At 38.6% G+C, this 17,486-nt stretch overlaps 1 protein-coding gene across 2 annotated transcripts; it reads left to right on the plus strand.

Annotated features, from left to right (window-relative positions):
• The first annotated feature begins 879 nt into the window (after positions 1 to 879).
• Positions 880 to 16,869, plus strand: LOC131699612 (arylsulfatase I-like). 2 transcript variants are annotated; one of them, XM_058996721.1, is made up of 3 exons: positions 881 to 1,210; positions 1,804 to 2,088; positions 9,052 to 16,869. In XM_058996721.1, the coding sequence occupies exons 2-3, from the start codon at positions 1,838 to 1,840 to the stop codon at positions 10,445 to 10,447; spliced, it is 1,647 nt and encodes a 548-aa protein (XP_058852704.1). In that variant the 5' UTR covers positions 881 to 1,210; positions 1,804 to 1,837; the 3' UTR covers positions 10,448 to 16,869. The 2 variants fall into 2 exon arrangements, with proteins under 2 accessions (XP_058852703.1, XP_058852704.1); XM_058996720.1 differs by having other exon boundaries at positions 880 to 2,088.
• The last annotated feature ends 617 nt before the right edge of the window (positions 16,870 to 17,486 follow it).

Raw genomic sequence — 17,486 nt, forward strand, 5'->3', positions numbered from 1 at the left:
CATGAAGATTCAGGGTGTCAAATTATTAAGACTATCATCCCCAAGGTTGTACCAAAGGATTATGGCAGTCAAATGTCCTGGGAAATAGCCCCAGATGATGTAATGTTAATACAACATCCCTTGTCCAACGGGAGGGACAAATATGAAAACTTAGTTAACCCAGCTCCCGTACTTCAAAAGCTCAAATCTATCATGAAGCTGTATCAATAACAATATATAACAACTCTGGTAAAGTAAAGCAGTGTATTGAATACAGACTAGCTAGATCAATAAAAAACGTGATTCAGTTATGCAGTTGAGGATTGGGTGATTTAACAGTGGAGCAAGGGAGAGTGGTGAGGTTGTTTGTGCATCTCTGTATCTTTGCTTTTTCCAGCTGCAATCACTAGCAGGAGATTGTTATCGCAGGTTAGCAGGTTGAACGCAAATCCACACTGTTCATGATACTGAACGTTATAGTTGAAAAGAATGTTGAAGAAGTTAGTTACAAATCCATTGTTTTTCAAAACACGGGGCTCTGTTTTAGGCATGGCAGCTCTTCAGACAACCAATCCTCTGACCTTAAATGTAGAATAGTTAGCAAAACTTGTGCGATAATGTTCCAGAAACACAGCATGCTTTGTAAGATTAACAGAATTAACAGAAACATTACCAACATATTTGAAGCCTAGTTACTTTTTTGAGGTGCAGGCAGGGGTCTGAGAGAGAGAGAGAGAGAGAGAGAGAGAGAGAGAGAGAGAGAGAGAGAGAGAGAGAGAGAGAGAGAGAGGAGCGGGGGGGGGGGGGGGGGGGGGGGGGGGGGGGGGGCATGTAAACAGAACATATAAAAATTCCTCCTGGGGCTAAAAGCCTTCTGTGTCAACCTCTCCACAGAAAAGTGAGCATTTGTAAAAGCGATCAAAATAACATGCTTATGTATTATTGTTTAGAATATGGGGCAAACTGGCTGTGACATATAATGTTTAAAGTTAAATGGTCAGCAAGGCTCTTTGCATTCAATTATATTATAGTGAATCAGGTTTAAGCACTTGCAAGTGTCTACGTGTGTAAAGGTAAATACGCGGGTTTCTACAGCCAAACCCAAAGCGCATTGAGATCCAGCGGGAGTGTTCTATAAACTACCATTACCATTGGCTTATCGAAATACAACTGGGCGGGGATGTCTCTAACTGTGAGAAGAAAATTTGGAGGAGTTTTAAAATCTGACAAAGTAAGTAACAACATTGAATGGGTATTTTAATTTTGCCAAAACTGTTTACTTTCAGGGTCGCTTTCAAGTATCAACTTTTTGATAGAAGGATCTGTGCTTAATGAAACAATACCTTTATTTTGGACGTTTATTTCGTGGGTTTGTTAAATAATCGTTTTTTTTTTCTTAAACAATCTTAAACAACTATTAAGCGAGAACTTTTCAATGATCATTTTTATTAGAATTTTTTTCCCCTTATTTTTAGTTTTTTAAAGGCTGTTTCATTGTACTGTAATGGATCGTTTACAATTTTTTCCTATTTTAACTTGATCTTATAATGCAGATCCCTCTCGGCTTTATTACAAGAAGGCATTTGCCTCAATGCATATTCTTAATAGAACTATTGTATAATAAATCATAAACTATAAATATATATATATATATATTTTGCAAACATATTTTGATTCATTGCAACTCGATATATTATTAATAAATACGTACATATTTTATTTATTTTGTATTTATTTTGCTATTTTTATTTTAAAATGGATACTCTTTAAGTTCATTTTGTGCGCCATGGCAGTGTATGCCCTGACCGGGTTCTCCCTTGTCAGTTTGATAAGTTTTGGTTACGTGTCTTGGGACTGGATGAAGCCTACCCTGATGGAAAATGAACCTGCTGAAGACTACTCGGACAAAGCGTCAGACTTCGCCAAAAACCCGCCACCCCATATTATCTTCATTTTGACCGATGACCAGGGCTTTCACGATATCGGATACCACGGGTCAGAAATTATGACTCCGACATTGGATAAGCTTGCAGCAGAGGGAGTGAAACTTGAGAATTACTACATCCAGCCCATATGTACCCCATCCAGGAGTCAACTCATCACAGGCAGGTAAGAGTTAAACGTCTTTACACAATTTGGCGTAGCGCTCACCTATGTATAGGTCATTAGAGTGATCTCTTTATTGCATTCCACTTTGTTATTTTAAAAACCATAACGTTACACTCCTGCTAAAAAAAATCACGAAATAGGGATTGGACAAAAAAAAAAAAAAAAAAAAAAAAAGATTCACTGCCAGAGCACAGTCAATGGGGCTGTAGAACCAGGAAAGGCTCTGATTTACAGCAAAAAAAAATAACAAAAAACAAAAAAAACACCCTGACCTCCAGATTCCCAATGGTCCATAATCGTCATCACCACAATGAAGCCTCCATATCTGCTGTCTTGCCTATTGTGACTGAAAATGAGTTGCAGCAGGGAGATGCAGCTTTTATATTTTACATAATAAATAAATCAGTCACACGAAGAACAGGGGGTTTAAATGATTACCTATCTTACATATGTTTTTGCCCAATCCCTGTACATTGGTCACTGCCTAATAACACCAACTGACTGTATTCATAAGAGAATTATATTAAGGTATGTTGAGTTACAAAAGACACACGTTTTATGTAACACAGAATAAGGTAATCTAAGGGCTTATGCACGTTTTTGTAACATCTTCATCTGCGGCAGTTGAGTTAATAATACTGACGTCAGCATAAGACACATACTTACCTCATTAGTTGAACAGAGATGTGCCTCATTGAACCACATGATTTGCACTTTCTGGCCAGGCCTTGACTTTCCATTCTATTGAATCGGCAGAGATGCCAATTCGTTACAAATTTAAGGAAACTTTGTACAGGAGCAAAGTATTTGTGAATATTCCCTTAGCGTCTGCTTGAGTTAATTTAACACACAGCCTGTGTTGTACTTCAACAGAAACGGCTTTGGTTTGCATAGTATGAAGAATGGGCACAGATCCAAGGTCTCTTGGGTCAATCTGTACATTCAAAGCTATGTGGCATGCAGGTCAAGCCCTACACATACCCAGCTCAATGCAGACCGTCCTACATTTTTCAAATTACAGTCACACAGATTAATATAGGTAAGCATTTATTCCAAGCCTATACATACCAAAACGGGACTTTCAGATTGAAGGAATATGAAATAATCCATGCCGAGTATTTATTGCCTGCCTTTTAAAAAAGTACTTTAGCTGGCAGCAGAAGAAAACAGCTTAGTCACCCCTACTATGATGAATTGCATGCCAACTTAGCAGAAAACAAAAACATTTGAACACAGTTAATTCCCTGGCACAAGAACGAAAGGCGATGAAACTTTGGCTGCAGTTAGCAGCACATTCTGTTTTTTCAGTCTTAGAAGCCCATAGATAAGCACGGTGACGTAACATTGTTATTCCCAGGGACAATCTGGTGCAAAGAGAGCCCCAATTGAGCAGTACTGTACATCAGGATGTGCAAGTTTTTCCTGTTGAACTATCGCTGTTAAACATCAGAAAGCTTTCTCCATTTTCTGTTTCACCAATAACTTATAGATCCTAATAATATAAAACCTTTTACGATAAAGGCTCTATGAGTCCCTTCTCTAACAAAGCCGTGGGAGTAACAGAAAACTACAGGCCTACAGATTGTGCGTATACGGGCTGTCCCTTCCATGGCAGATTTATTATGCACTATATAAAAGATGCGTCTCCCTGCTGCAAGTCGGTTTAGATTCCGATGGACTGACAGCAGATATAAAAGTCTTTAAGTGAGGGCCACTAGGATAAGATACTAGATCTTTCATTCATACTCAGGAAATTGTTCTATATGGTAGTTAGCTGCTTTAACAAACTGAACATGTTCATAAACATCAAACCATTTTACACATTTATAAAAATAACAAGAAAACCACAAGTCTAAGTTGATATGTCAGCATAGTCAGAATTAAGAAGCACACATACATGCATATTTGTATTTTGAAATGAGCTGAACTGCAAACACAACTGCTTCCGTTATACTTCACATGCTGTTGGATTGGCAGGTCACATTAAAGCATAGGTGATATTCAATGTGGTTTGAGGATTATCATGTAACTGCTTTAGAGATGGGGAATGCACTGTTAAACCAGGCTAGAAACCTACCCACTAAGACTAAACTGCTTTAAACATGAGGAATGGACTGTTAAACCAGGCTAGAAACTTACCCACTGAGACTGAAAAGGAGCAACAGGGTCAAAAATTGAGCTTAGACCTACAGACTATGGAGCCACATTACAGTTGACTAATCTTCTTTTCCTTCCTAACCTCTTTAAGAACTGCAGGCAGGCTGTCAAAGACGAGTAGGGGATGTTTAATTACCCAGTGTACACTTGGGCATGTTTATATAAAACACATGATAGGTTTGCTGTGTGTGGAGAGTGTATACAGGATCTAAATATGGACCTTACTGAGTTTTTAACATTTTCAAGTTGATAGTGTATTTTCTCCTGCACATTCTCAATATGATTAGAGATAACGACAGAACACTTACAAAGAGACAACAAAAAGACAATGATGTCTACTCAATTGAGCTACATGCTGCTGGGTCTAAATCATAATAAAGGGCTAATGGTTATACAGTACAACTCAAATATCCATCAGGACATGCTGGTATCTTTAGTTTATTTCTGTCCATAAAAACGTTCGTCTAAATATCGAAATAAATGAATCTAAATAAAAATGACACAAAAAGCTGATAAAAACATATTTGAATCTTTTTATATACTGTAGAACCTGTTGTGGTTTAAACGTTTAGACTCCTTTGTCATTGACATTCTGAGGGAAATTAGAAGTGTAGTTGCTGCTAATCGATTCCAATTGGGCCGTGACTTATAATGTATTTCAGGACAACAGTCTATACAGTAAGAGCTTTATTTCTGTGAAAATATGTTCTGGCTTGGTGTGGACAAGCTACATTGAAAAAATATACTTCCACATGAGCTTTACTGTCCCTGTTAAACTACCGATATATCAGAATAACAAGTGCTTTCCTTGGCAAGCTATTTAATGAAATCTCTAATCACCTTAATGAAGGGGAGAGATGAAAGAAACTTCATCCTACGACACATTTCCTTGTTGTTAAATCAAATATTGCATGTGGGTTTAAGAGCAGGTGGTACACAGCGTGACAGAGTAATGAAGACAGGATGGCAGGATACAGTATGCAGGAAAAAGAGGAGGGGGTTGTAAAAAAAAATCAAAAGTTGGGAATGTATTTTTTCATGCGATGAGGAATAAATGCACGTGAAAGGCGATGGGCTGACAGGATTAGTGAGTGAAGATGAATGTTTGTTCCTCTCGCAGGAGCTGTAAAACAGACACGCTAACATGGAAATGAAGGGCTTGGTTCGGCTGGGTCCTGCACTGTAAGGGCAGGCAGACACGGCACATGAAGTGAACGCATCCTCCACACCCCAAAGCAGTGTGCTCAGATTACCAGCAGCATCCATTAAGTTTACTGAGATGTTTAAGATGAGCTATTCATCAATTCATATTTTTTGACAAGTTAAATGATTACTTTATCATTTGTTATTACTTTGTACTAAGTTTTAGGCTATTCAGAAGCTTTTTTTGTTGCTAATAGTCAGATAATACCCACTGCTTTCTTTTTCTAGTTAATAATTTGCATGCCCCCTCTGTATTAAACCCTGTGTTAAATAAGATTGCAAACGTTCAGCTGTTTGACATCAACTTCTCAAAACAAATGTACTAGTGCACAACAAAAAATATAAAATACACACAAACTCGACACAGCCGTCTGTAAATCCACCTCCGGTTTCTGCTGCCCATGATAACTCACTCATGATAGCGTGCTTGTTATGTCAGCAGAAAGCCTCACTGGAATTTTAGCCTTTTTGTTATTACACTTTCTTGTTCTGGAATGGCAAGAGGTTCATGTGGATATAAGATAAAACTAAGTTTGTTCAAAGTGTTAAGGAGCGAACTCGTTTAAATTTAGCCACATTTAAATTGAACTACTTTGACCACAGTTTTGCTTAGCAGTGCTTTGCTTTTGTGTTTATTTAAATTTTCACCATAGCCACTTATAGCTTGCCTTAAGTCTGACCAATACCTAACTATTTCTGATACAGAACTACGTAAATAGGGGGTGATATTTTAATTAAAGTATGCAGACGTTAAATATTCATGTATTCTTTAGGAATGTATTTCCAATATAATAATGGGTTGGATACAGTATATTGAAAATGAAATGGATTGCTCCAAAACCAATGAATTCTTTCGACAGCAGGAACCGAGGACGCCCAGTCATCATGTACCTATGTGTGAACACCTAGATTATAAGGATATATACTTTAGCAGTTCTAGTTCTGTGGTAACATCGACTATATAATAACGTAAATTAAATAAACATGTTTCACTGACGATTGCTACTTGAGAATAAGCTTTGAAACAAACCTTTTCTTCACAAAATGAAATTGAGTAGAGTGATGTGAGCCAATGAGGGGTGTAATGAAAGTCCAACAGAGGGTTGATGAGAAGAACTTCAGCATGTGTTATTGATACCAGCTGCCTAAGGGCAAAACATCCTGGAAATGATCTTGGAAAGACATTGTGTACAAACACCAAACAATGCTTTTAAACACTGCACCCATTCTGTGGAGGCAATTCAACTTGATTTGCAACAGCTGCCCTATCTCTGAGTCTGTATTCTTCCTGTTCAGTTTTTAACAAATGTGTATTCACCAGTGCATGTGCACAAGGTCTCATTGACCTAATAAACAAAACTGTTACACATGTCGACACTGCGATCCAACCACAAGCAGACAGATATGCTTGGACACAAAACCCAGTTTAATCCCCACACCTCTCCCTCCAAAATCAGGGGACTTGATGTTGTAATCACAACTACTTCCACCTGTCAGCTTGGATAGTTGTTCTCATTATTTATGGGATCTTTGATTCCCATAAAACTGAATAAGTACAAAACACACAGGGCCTGGTTTACAGTTCTTTCCACCAAATGCAGTTTGCACCATTTTACAAACCAAGTAAACAACTCAGAAGTTGAATTCAGGGACTCAAAAGTGTAGTAGTAGGTTGTTATTAGTTATTTTACATTACATGCTTGATTTTAATTTTAAAAACATCTTACACCTTGGCGTAAAGACGTTGGTAAATCTGTTCCACAGTGTTAAAGTTTGCGCTCTTGTCTTAAAGCTGAATTTAGTTTTTTAGACTGTACAATATTTACTCCCGGATCTCCTACAGTATATAGTGGAGGGCTTTAATTTGTTATGGACTTTCAATATCACAGATTCTGGAGAGCATCAGAATGTAGGTATTTTAGATATTTTACACCTTGTGATAACCACATTTCTTGAAGATTGTGTCACATGGAAACCTATAATGTTATTAAAGGATATTTCTTGTAAGTGCTCCACTGAACTGGATCCAACTGCATTTGTATATATTTTATAAAGAACATCCAGAAAAGCTTTCAAGGTCACTGATTTTTTTACTTATATTTACTGTATGTCCTTCCTGGGGTGCACATAACTGACACAGTGCATTGTCTGATTTCTTATGGGCTGTGCCAAGGCAGATTTAATCCACCACAGCTGCAAAGCCTGCAAACAGGAACCAGCTAATCAATACAATCTGGCTTTTGCTGAAGTCTTGAAACTATAACATGGTGACAAAGGGGGTCTGTTGGCATAGTGGGGTGGGGGTATGGAATTCTAAATCATTTTCAAGTCAATAGCTACTCAGATGAGAAAAAAGAATTGCTTTCTCAGTTCAGACTGAGGCCTACAGTGGTTGCAATATGGGGTTTTAAGCAATTATTTTACTGCATGGGTAACAGCTGAAGGTTGTAAAGATACACTGTCTTGTCTACTGGCCAGTATAAACTAGAACATCCTGCAATTAAAGCATGAGTCACTTTTGGGATGGGGGTGTTCCTAAAACTCAGACTTCCTTCACGAAAAGAAGGTGTAGTCAATGTCTGGCCGATGGGATGGCTAAATGAAAATGGATACTGATACTGTGAAACTTTAATCTTTTAGAATGGTGTATTGGATTATTTTATAATTGCAAATAGTAAGTGCTTATTCAAATTTAAAATAGTAAGTGCTTATTCAAATTTATTTTTCACAGCAGCACTAAAGTCAATGAAGCCATGTTCCAAATCACAGTTCCTCTATCAATCTTAAATAAGCTCTTTATTGCAAAGGCTGGAAGTATAAAAATAATATTTATGAATTTAATGAAGCACTGTAATCACACATACCAATATTGTTCAATGAATGTAAATATATCTAAATACTTCATTAACAAACAGTGCTATGGCAATAAAGAATAGCTTTTTAGGTAATCATTTTCTTAAAAGGATGTAATTTGCTCCTGATTTGCTAGCAGCTTCTGACTCCCACTTTTTCTTTACGAATTCCGTCAGCGACCAGCTCAAACTCCCTTCAAAATCACAACATGAAGGGGACAGTGCAATCCAGCTCAAAACGTAAAGCACTTTGCCCTTACTTTTAAGCTTTACCACGTTTCCTCAAAATCAGGCCTCAAGTGTACTGACGGCATTTTAAAAGAATCAAGTCCTCTTCTTCACTGTACAGTAGACTGTTTTATCCAGGCATGTGATAAAGCTTGACCCTTGACAGTATCAAAATCAACCCAGGTGGCATACAGTGTCATTCTACGGTTGTATTGAAGGCTATTTGTTTTCAAGTTAGGTAATGCTTACTTCAACCATCCTCCAGCAGTTAGATATGAAAAGTTTCATCCATAACTAATACATGCTCAATAGGTAAGTAAATGGAGAGAGATTTCCTTTAAATAGATAGGTAGAGGCTACTGAGATAGTGAAAGTCAAATGCAGGGATAAGGGGGAGAAGTGTGTGCAATAACCAATTATTGGATATCGTTGAAAAAATGTCTCTAGGTACCCTTAAGGATTTCTTGTTATGCATGTCACTCATCTTGTTGCCTTCAGATACTAATTATTTTGTTCTTTTAAGGTATCAAATCCACACCGGGCTGCAGCACTCCATCATCCGGCCTCGACAGCCTAACTGCTTGCCCTTCAACCAGGTCACTCTACCCCAGAAGCTGCAAGAGGCTGGCTATTCCACCCACATGGTGGGCAAGTGGCACCTGGGCTTCTACAAGAAGGAGTGTTTGCCCACACGGCGAGGGTTCGACTCCTTCTTCGGCTCGCTGACGGGTAGTGTGGACTACTACACCTATGACTCTTGTGATGGGCCTGGTCAGTGTGGCTATGACCTGCATGAGGGTGAGGGTGTGGCGTGGGGGCAAAGTGGCAAGTACTCCACTCAGTTCTACACCCAGCGAGTCAACAAGATCCTGGCCACCCACGACCCTCGCCAGCCCATCTTCGTCTACCTGTCCTTCCAGGCTGTGCACACCCCGCTGCAGTCACCCAAGGAATACATCTACAAGTACAGGGGAATGGGCAATGTGGCCAGACGCAAGTACGCCGCCATGGTCTCTTGCATGGATGAAGCAGTGAAGAATGTAACTTATGCCCTACGCAAGTATGGCTACTACAAAAACAGTGTTATTGTCTTCTCTACCGATAACGGTGGACAGCCTTTTTCAGGAGGCAGCAATTGGCCTCTTAGGGGGCGCAAAGGTACCTACTGGGAAGGTGGGATAAGAGGCCTTGGGTTTGTGCATAGCCCACTCATCAAACGCAAGAGGCGGGTTAGCAAGGCCTTGATCCATATCACGGATTGGTACCCAACCCTGGTGGGGCTTGCAGGGGGTAATATGTCAGAATCTGAGGGCTTGGATGGGTACAATTTGTGGCCGACCATCAGCGAGGGTAAAGAGTCACCACGCAAGGAGATCCTCCATAACATTGATCCCCTCTACAACCATGCAAAATACGGCTCCTGGGAGGAAGGCCATCGGATCTGGAACACTGCTGTCCAAGCTTCAATCAGGGTTGGGGATTGGAAGCTGCTGACTGGGGACCCTGGATACAGCGACTGGATCCCACCCCAGACCCAAGCCAACTTCCCAGGGAGCTGGTGGAACCTGGAGAGGCGCATGGACATCCAGAAGTCGGTCTGGCTTTTCAACATCACTGGAGACCCCTACGAACGCTATGACCTCTCGGAACAGAAAAGGGAAGTGGTGAAGGAGCTGCTGGCTCGGCTAGCCCACTACAACCACACCGCCATCCCAGTCCGCTACCCTGCCGAGGACCCTCGTGCCTCCCCGGAACTGAACGGGGGGGCCTGGGGGCCATGGGCTGGGGAGGAGGAAGAGGACAACTGGGACGAGGCTTTACCGAAAAAGAGCAAAACCAAAAAGAAGAAATGCAAGTTGTGCAAACTGAGGTCCTTCTTCAGAAAACTGAACACTAGAATAATGTCAAACAGAATATAGAGACTATGCAGATGTGGGTATTTTATCACAATAGCCCATTAATTTATTTTGATTCCATTAGCACTGCAGTATAACACCACTCACTTAATAGAACCCTAGTACAATACAAGACATTCTTCTGTAGCATATTTTATAAGGCACTTTCGAAATTGAACAAAGCAAAAAACCTTGACAAAATAGTAAAATCTTAAACTTAAAAGATGTGAACAGTGCTTGCATAACAACAGTAACCAGTCAGTGAATTTACCATTTTATTCTGAGTACAGTTCTATTCGGGCTAATAGTACCTAAGAGTACTAACTCTTCAGTAGGGTACTTTTGATCACTTTAGAAATCACAGACGATGTGTTTTGGTGTCGTGTAGTAAGCCTATATCACCTGTTTTTTAAACACTTTATTGTTACATTTACTGTTGTGCAAAGCTTAAAGCTGCAATACCTCTTCAACCACCTAAATGTCAGTATTTATACTTTTTTTTTTTTTAGGGTAATTCAAAACCTTGACACATTCCTTTAAGATTATTAAGTAGCATGAAGAATGTAAGTAGTTCAATCAATTTATCAAGATTAGAATTCCTTTCTGGAAATTTCATTTTTTACTGTTTTTTCAGCAGTAGTACCAAATACATTAAAAATGTTTGCACAAAAATGATATAGGTTCTTGGTAAATTAAATAAAATCAGCCTGGAAACTTGCAGGCTTTCAGAAATTCAATCACAAGTTTGATCAGACACTACTTTTTGTACAGCATTTGGACATACAGTATAAAACAAATGCACAGAATAAGAAATATAACTTTTTTTTTTTAATCGTGGTGCATGTGTGGTTTAGTGGTGTCTAAAGGGCCAATGGCACTTGCTACAGTACTGTTGCAGCTTCCCTCCACATCTCTGTGAATGCACCTCAGTCACGACCGGACCCCACTCTGGCAGTCAGTCTTGTGCATTGCAAACACTGATCCCCCTCTGCCAGAGTCTTGGCATTGCAAACAGGAAATATTAAAGGAGCCGCCCTGCCTTTTAGAATCAGATAAGTCCCTGGCCATTCCAAACACACCCTAGTAAAGTGCTGCAGAATATCAAGTGCTGTAGAAGAAACAGTGTTCCTGCAATAGCTTTTCAATTACTAATTATTTAACATTATTTTCAGATCATTAAAGTTCCAGATTACTTAGCCACAGATTAGTAAACTTCACTCTTGTTGGGTACCATTTCCGATCAACCTGTTCTGTTATTTGTGGTTTATTTTTGGGTGGTCGTTTTGCAAGCTTGTTAACTGATCCAAAGCTATATCTGCAATGCTACCCAGAAGAATGTACATTTTTATATAACATTTGCAGCGACCTGCCAGTTAAGTTATTTATAATATATAATGAACAGTGTCCTAATAATTACTAGAACATTGTCCTAGTAATCTAGTATTGTATCATCTGGCACAACACCTGTAAGTCACACATCTTGAGATCCGCTCATCCAATTTCAGGCCATGCATGGAAATTTACTTCAGACATTGTGAATGTAGGCATTTTTACCTTTACCGTGGTATACTGGGGTGAAATCTCTTAAGGGTAGTTCAGACAGGTCAAATTGAGCCAAGCCAGGCTAGTTTGTGTGCTCTGACATGTCCTACAATGTATGTACTTAAGTTCTTCTTTGAAATCATGCCATGGATATTTCCGTGGAGGTCTCCCATCAAAGTACAGACCTGAACCTTGTCTGGCTGAGAGCTGATGAGGTCAGACTCTTCTAAGGTGGTCTGACTGTTGGCATGGACTGTGTACAGGGTTAGCCTGTCTGCAGCTCACTTTGATATGTAGCGTCTTTGCAGATTCCAAGGTATGTAGAAGTGCTGCCACCATTCTCTCTTATCCTTGTATCCATTTGTTTTTTCCAACCAAATAGGGCTTTCCTATCCTGTTTGACAGACTTCCCATGAATATTTAATTTAAACTACTGGACAGACTTGCCATTTGGTTAACGAAACGTGAAACCCAAAGAAAATTGCAGTCAACCGGTTTCCACCCGTTCAAGAATTCACAGTGTAGTTCCTGGATATACTCCAGTGACTGTTTTGCACACAGAGGAATATAAACAGGGATTTAGAGAGTTTCTGTTTTTTCTGACTTTTGGAAAGAAACTTCAAAGTGGTACCCGGAGGTGCTGTGGCTAAAGAGATGCAGAGATACAGCAAATCAGATCCAGAAAAGGGTCTGTTTAGATACAGATTTGCAGCTTCCACTGGGAGACTTTTTAGAAGCAAAATACATTTAAATGAACAGATCTGCACTTTGTCTGCAGTCAAAATCATTTTAAAGTATGAGGTTTATAACAGTAATAGATCTTGATGCCAGTGCCATAACATTTATATTTGGGTGACTTATTTAACTGTATTTTGTATGTAGCAATGTTAATAAGTTCCCAATTGTTATCATTTCAATATACTCATTTCCCCCGGGGGGAAGAGTCAAGCTGGATTAATACAGAGTGGCAGTATTTAGACCAGCCACTGTTTAGAAATAGACCCCAGCTTGTTCTATTACGGTATGTTCTGTATAAGCAACTTTGTTAGACAGAAAAAGGTCATTCAGGTATGTAAGCCTTAGTCCCATATTTCAGGAACCAATTTGAATGAGGTCTCATTTGCTTCTGTTAGCAACAGAAAGAGATCAAACCGATTTTGAATTGGTGTAGCCCCAGTAAAGATTTTTGGCATGGCCCAATAAGCATGTGTGAAAGTGATGTACTTCTAAAAATCTGTCGACCATTACCAGAAATAAGCAAACACAATATATCAGACATATTTGGTTTCACATCAATGTGTTGATTACCATTATATACAACATCAGAAAAACAGTATGCAGTAAACAGCCCAATAATGCTCCTGCGACCCACAGACTCAGAAGAGATTCCTATTAATCCTGCATTCCTGTGCGAGAGCGTATATTTGTATTGCCTCTAATTTGATCCCATCTGAAAAATGACAAAGCTAATTGGACTCAATTAAACTCACTGTCTACAAACCCATAAGAGCTTGAAAGTGCTCTTGTGAACACTTGAGGAGTTGGCTACTATCTTGTGCTTTCTGAGTTCATTTAAATATTTGACTTGCTCTTCAAGACATTTCTAGGTTGTGTTATTGAGACCCCTAAGGTGTTCTCAGGATTTGCAGTTGCTCCTTGTTTTTTTAACGTATTCCCACTTTTCTTTGGGAGTTTAATAATTACCACAGCAAGGGATTTAGAAATTGAAAGCTGGTCTTGTATTGACTGTAGGAAGGGCTGTGCGTGTTCTGTTAACATTTGCAACAGCTCCTTGCGATTCTAGGAGGTCATTTTAATCTGTTTTCTTCTAGTTTTTTAAAACATTACAAAACAGTATGGTTACCAGGTAAGATTAGAGGCACAGAGTGAGTACCTTTAGTATAATATACTGTGCATATATTTTATAGCCTAGATGTGGAGTTTTTCCACAAATCTAATGTGAATGACTAAATTGAAATATTTCATGTGTTCCAATAGTGGCCAACTTTAGCCACTTAAACAAGGCATTGACCAGGTCTGCAGAATACTTATGTAGGAAATACAACACTTATAAAGTGAACATTCCACATGCGATCAGTTATATTGGGAGTATGAGTATACACCATTGGCTACGTGATATATGCCAGCAGTATTCATAATAGTAAAAGTGCTTTTTTTCAGTCTGCAGCATAAATTCTCCCAAAAGTAGGTTTGAAAGACTGAACTTCATGTTTTCATGGTATGTCCACCCATGCACGATAATTACCGTTGCTTAGTATGCATACTGCCAAAGCTACATGTAAACTTGAAATTCTAGAGGAATACCATTTAAACACAGTATTCAGAATACATATTTATATATGCATCTTACTGCAGTATGTGTAATACTTAATGTGTGAGAGGAAGGGATTTTTTAAGAAGGGAATGTCCTGTGCAAAGGAACGTCCTGTTTGTGAGTCTGCAGTGTCTCTTGGTTTATTGGTGCTCTACTTAAGTCAAACCCTTATTATTTGAAATCCATTAAATGTATTTAAGCTTCAGAAAGATAAAATGAGCATGTAGCTTTATTCGACAGTGAATAGTAGCTGAATGCTGGGATTGTACTGTGTGTTTTTATAGGAGCATATGTTTTATTCATGTAATCCTTATTTATCTTAACTATAACCACGTATGTACTGTACATTGTGTATGTGAAATGTTTAGAAAGAAACTACTGACTGTGAACATTTACAGATGTTTTTTTTATTATTATTTTTTATAAAATGAAATAAAAAAAATGTTGAATTGTGTAATAAACCTCAGTCACATCAAACTCTTAAGAAGAGGGCTTTACCATCTAAGGCCCACCTTGTGCAGTTAAATGCCACAAATAAATACCTACATGCTGTTTTCATTGCCTCAGGAAGTTATTATTTTTATTGGTGTCATTAAATCCAATTCACTAACATTAACAACTGTTGGTGTTATGTAAATGTTTCAGTCATACTGGAACTAAGGCAAGTAATTACAATTTAAAACTAGTACTGCTGACAAACTCCATTTTTCTATGGATGTTTCCTTATTTTATTAATTAATTACATTATTTAATGATGCACGTCACACTAGTTACTCTGCAAAGCCAGCAAGGACAAAATCCTTTTCAGTTTTCACGAAGCACTAAAGACACACACACACAAAAAAAAAAAAACACAGATGTGTCCTGATGGTGATTCATGCTTTTACGCTGCCATGGAAACAGTGGAATTTGACTTTAGCCAGCAGCTTGATGATCTCCACGGAGTACAAACATTTGCACTGTCATATAGTGAACACACAAAAAAGCACACTATTTTTGCCTTAATAGAATGTGGAAACCTGCCCGGAATATTTAATTAAAAGGGATACTTTCTTACAATTTGGGCATTCATTTAATTAAATCTTTCATGACAACTTGGGTGAGATAAAATATGGAAGAAGCTTTCTACATATGTGCAATTACACATGATAATGACAGCTATACGTATTCACACAGGGTTGACATAAATGTGTGTGTAACTGGAGGGCACTGCAACTGAGTGGGGTGAAATTGATAAGAGCTGCTATTGAGGAATGGAATGCGTGGGCATGTGTTCATTACATTTATTGGCTCTGCATAATTCCAGCTTTAACATTGTGCTATGTTCTAGCGTGTTCTTATAGACGCTTGTTAGCTCCTTGGCATGAAGGCTGTACATTGTGTAAGAGACTGAAACACCTTTTCATTTCACACCCTAAAGATAGCAGTGGCCTCATTTCTCTGTTGAGAATAAAGTTAGTTCACACATTTGCAAACAACTGTCAGAACTGTCCTCTTGCCCAATGTGACTCAAACTGAGTAGGGGGGTGCAGCTTTTAGATACAACAGAACCTAGCTGCTTAGTCCAGTCACGTTTTGTCTGGTAACACCAAAATGTTTGCTACACATAGATGCTGTTCTGGCTGCCCAGTGTGGCAGTGTGATGGGTGGTGTTTCTCTGTTATATCCAATCCCTAAGTTAATATGTACAGCTGTCTCTGTCTCTTATAGTGTCTTCCTGGGAGAACTCTGGGTGGGCAAGAGGACAGCCAAGTGACGCTGTCCACAAGGGACACGGTCAGCTGTACATATTAACATCATGTTTTAATTGAACAAACAAACACAATACATAGTTAACTGGATATAGGGGTTACACAGACCAAGGGAAACTTGAATGCTGTTCCTAGTGCATGGAAATAGTCCTATCCCTTTGCTTTTTTCAGTGGGGTTTTATGCCACTAGGTGGCACAGTTGCACTGGAGGTAGCTGAGTGTCCTCTGTAAGGTATGGTTCTTTGGAGATTAAAATCTTTTGTTTTCCCACACGGCATAACGATGTATCTTATATGAAGGTGCAGTGCTCAATAAGCATGTTAGATTTTACACCACAATATCATTACTGTCTGTTTTCTGTATTCTTCTATGACTTGTGCAACCCCTGAAACCACATTCTGTAACACGTGCGGTTACATACAGCCCTCATGCAGAAATAAAGTGCATATATACAGTATATAAAAAAATCACAGATAATCAAATGGGGTTTAGCAACTGTGTATTTAGCCAGTTCAGTGTTTTTGTGTGACTTTTGTTTAGCGACACATCTACAGCAGAGCAAATAACCAAGAAGAACTGGTTTAAAGTCACTGTGGAAATGTGTGTGGTTTGCCTTAATGCTAACACAAAAAACAGCATTTAAATAAAACACTGATGGCTTCCTGTAAATATACAGTAGACTTTACATATTGAAATGCTTTTTTAATGATGTTTAAAGTACATGCTGTATCAGGAAGGACATTCTGGCCGTGTCAGTCTGTCGCTCTGTCAGGCTGTCGCTAGCAATACTTTAAGACCTTGATTTTATACATTTTACCTTGCAGAACAACAATAATAAAAAAAAGAATAACCATTATATAACAGTGATGCATACAGTTTTTTTTTTCTCTCAAGGTAGTTGGTTAAATAATTTTGTCAGGTGAAAACTCTTAGGAGGAGGAAAAAAAGTGAAATGTTTCCATTACAATATAAAAGCACTACATTATTGTCTGCATTATTTAAGGCTAACACATAGTTAACTCTTCTTAAAATGTGGGTTACATAATATTCACCTGCAAAATTTGGTAACACTTTAGTTTAGGTATCCATTATAATACTGGTCTTATTATTTCTAATCATATTGTTAATAGCACAATTAATAACATGTTTATAGATTGTTTATAATCACTTATAGTGTTACCCAATATGTCAAGTTTTTAAAGGATTCCTGTCACCATGGAAACCACTTGCTATTAATTAACTGGCCAGAAAAGAGCAGTTGCCAAAGTAATAGAACAAAATCGGTTTCCTATTGGCTGTTGAAGTATGTAGTTGCCCTTGGAAACAAAGCAGAAACCTGTACACTGTGGGTGTATGCGTGTGTGTGAGGAGTGGGATGCAGTTGCTATGGAGACCAGGCTATGTATCCAAGTGCACACTCACCAGGATTGGAGGA

This window comes from Acipenser ruthenus, chromosome 23, assembly GCF_902713425.1.
Source record: "Acipenser ruthenus chromosome 23, fAciRut3.2 maternal haplotype, whole genome shotgun sequence".
NCBI classification, from domain to species: domain Eukaryota; kingdom Metazoa; phylum Chordata; class Actinopteri; order Acipenseriformes; family Acipenseridae; genus Acipenser; species Acipenser ruthenus.

What these genes read in the sequence shown, in the direction of transcription:
- LOC131699612 (XM_058996720.1), top strand. Translation starts at nt 1,766, where the DNA reads ATGGCAGTGTATGCCCTGACCGGGTTCTCCCTTGTCAGTTTGATAAGT. An exon ending in AGTCAACTCATCACAGGCAG is followed by an intron (nt 2,089 to 9,051) that starts GTAAGAGTTAAA and finishes TGTTCTTTTAAG; the next exon opens with GTATCAAATCCACACCGGGC.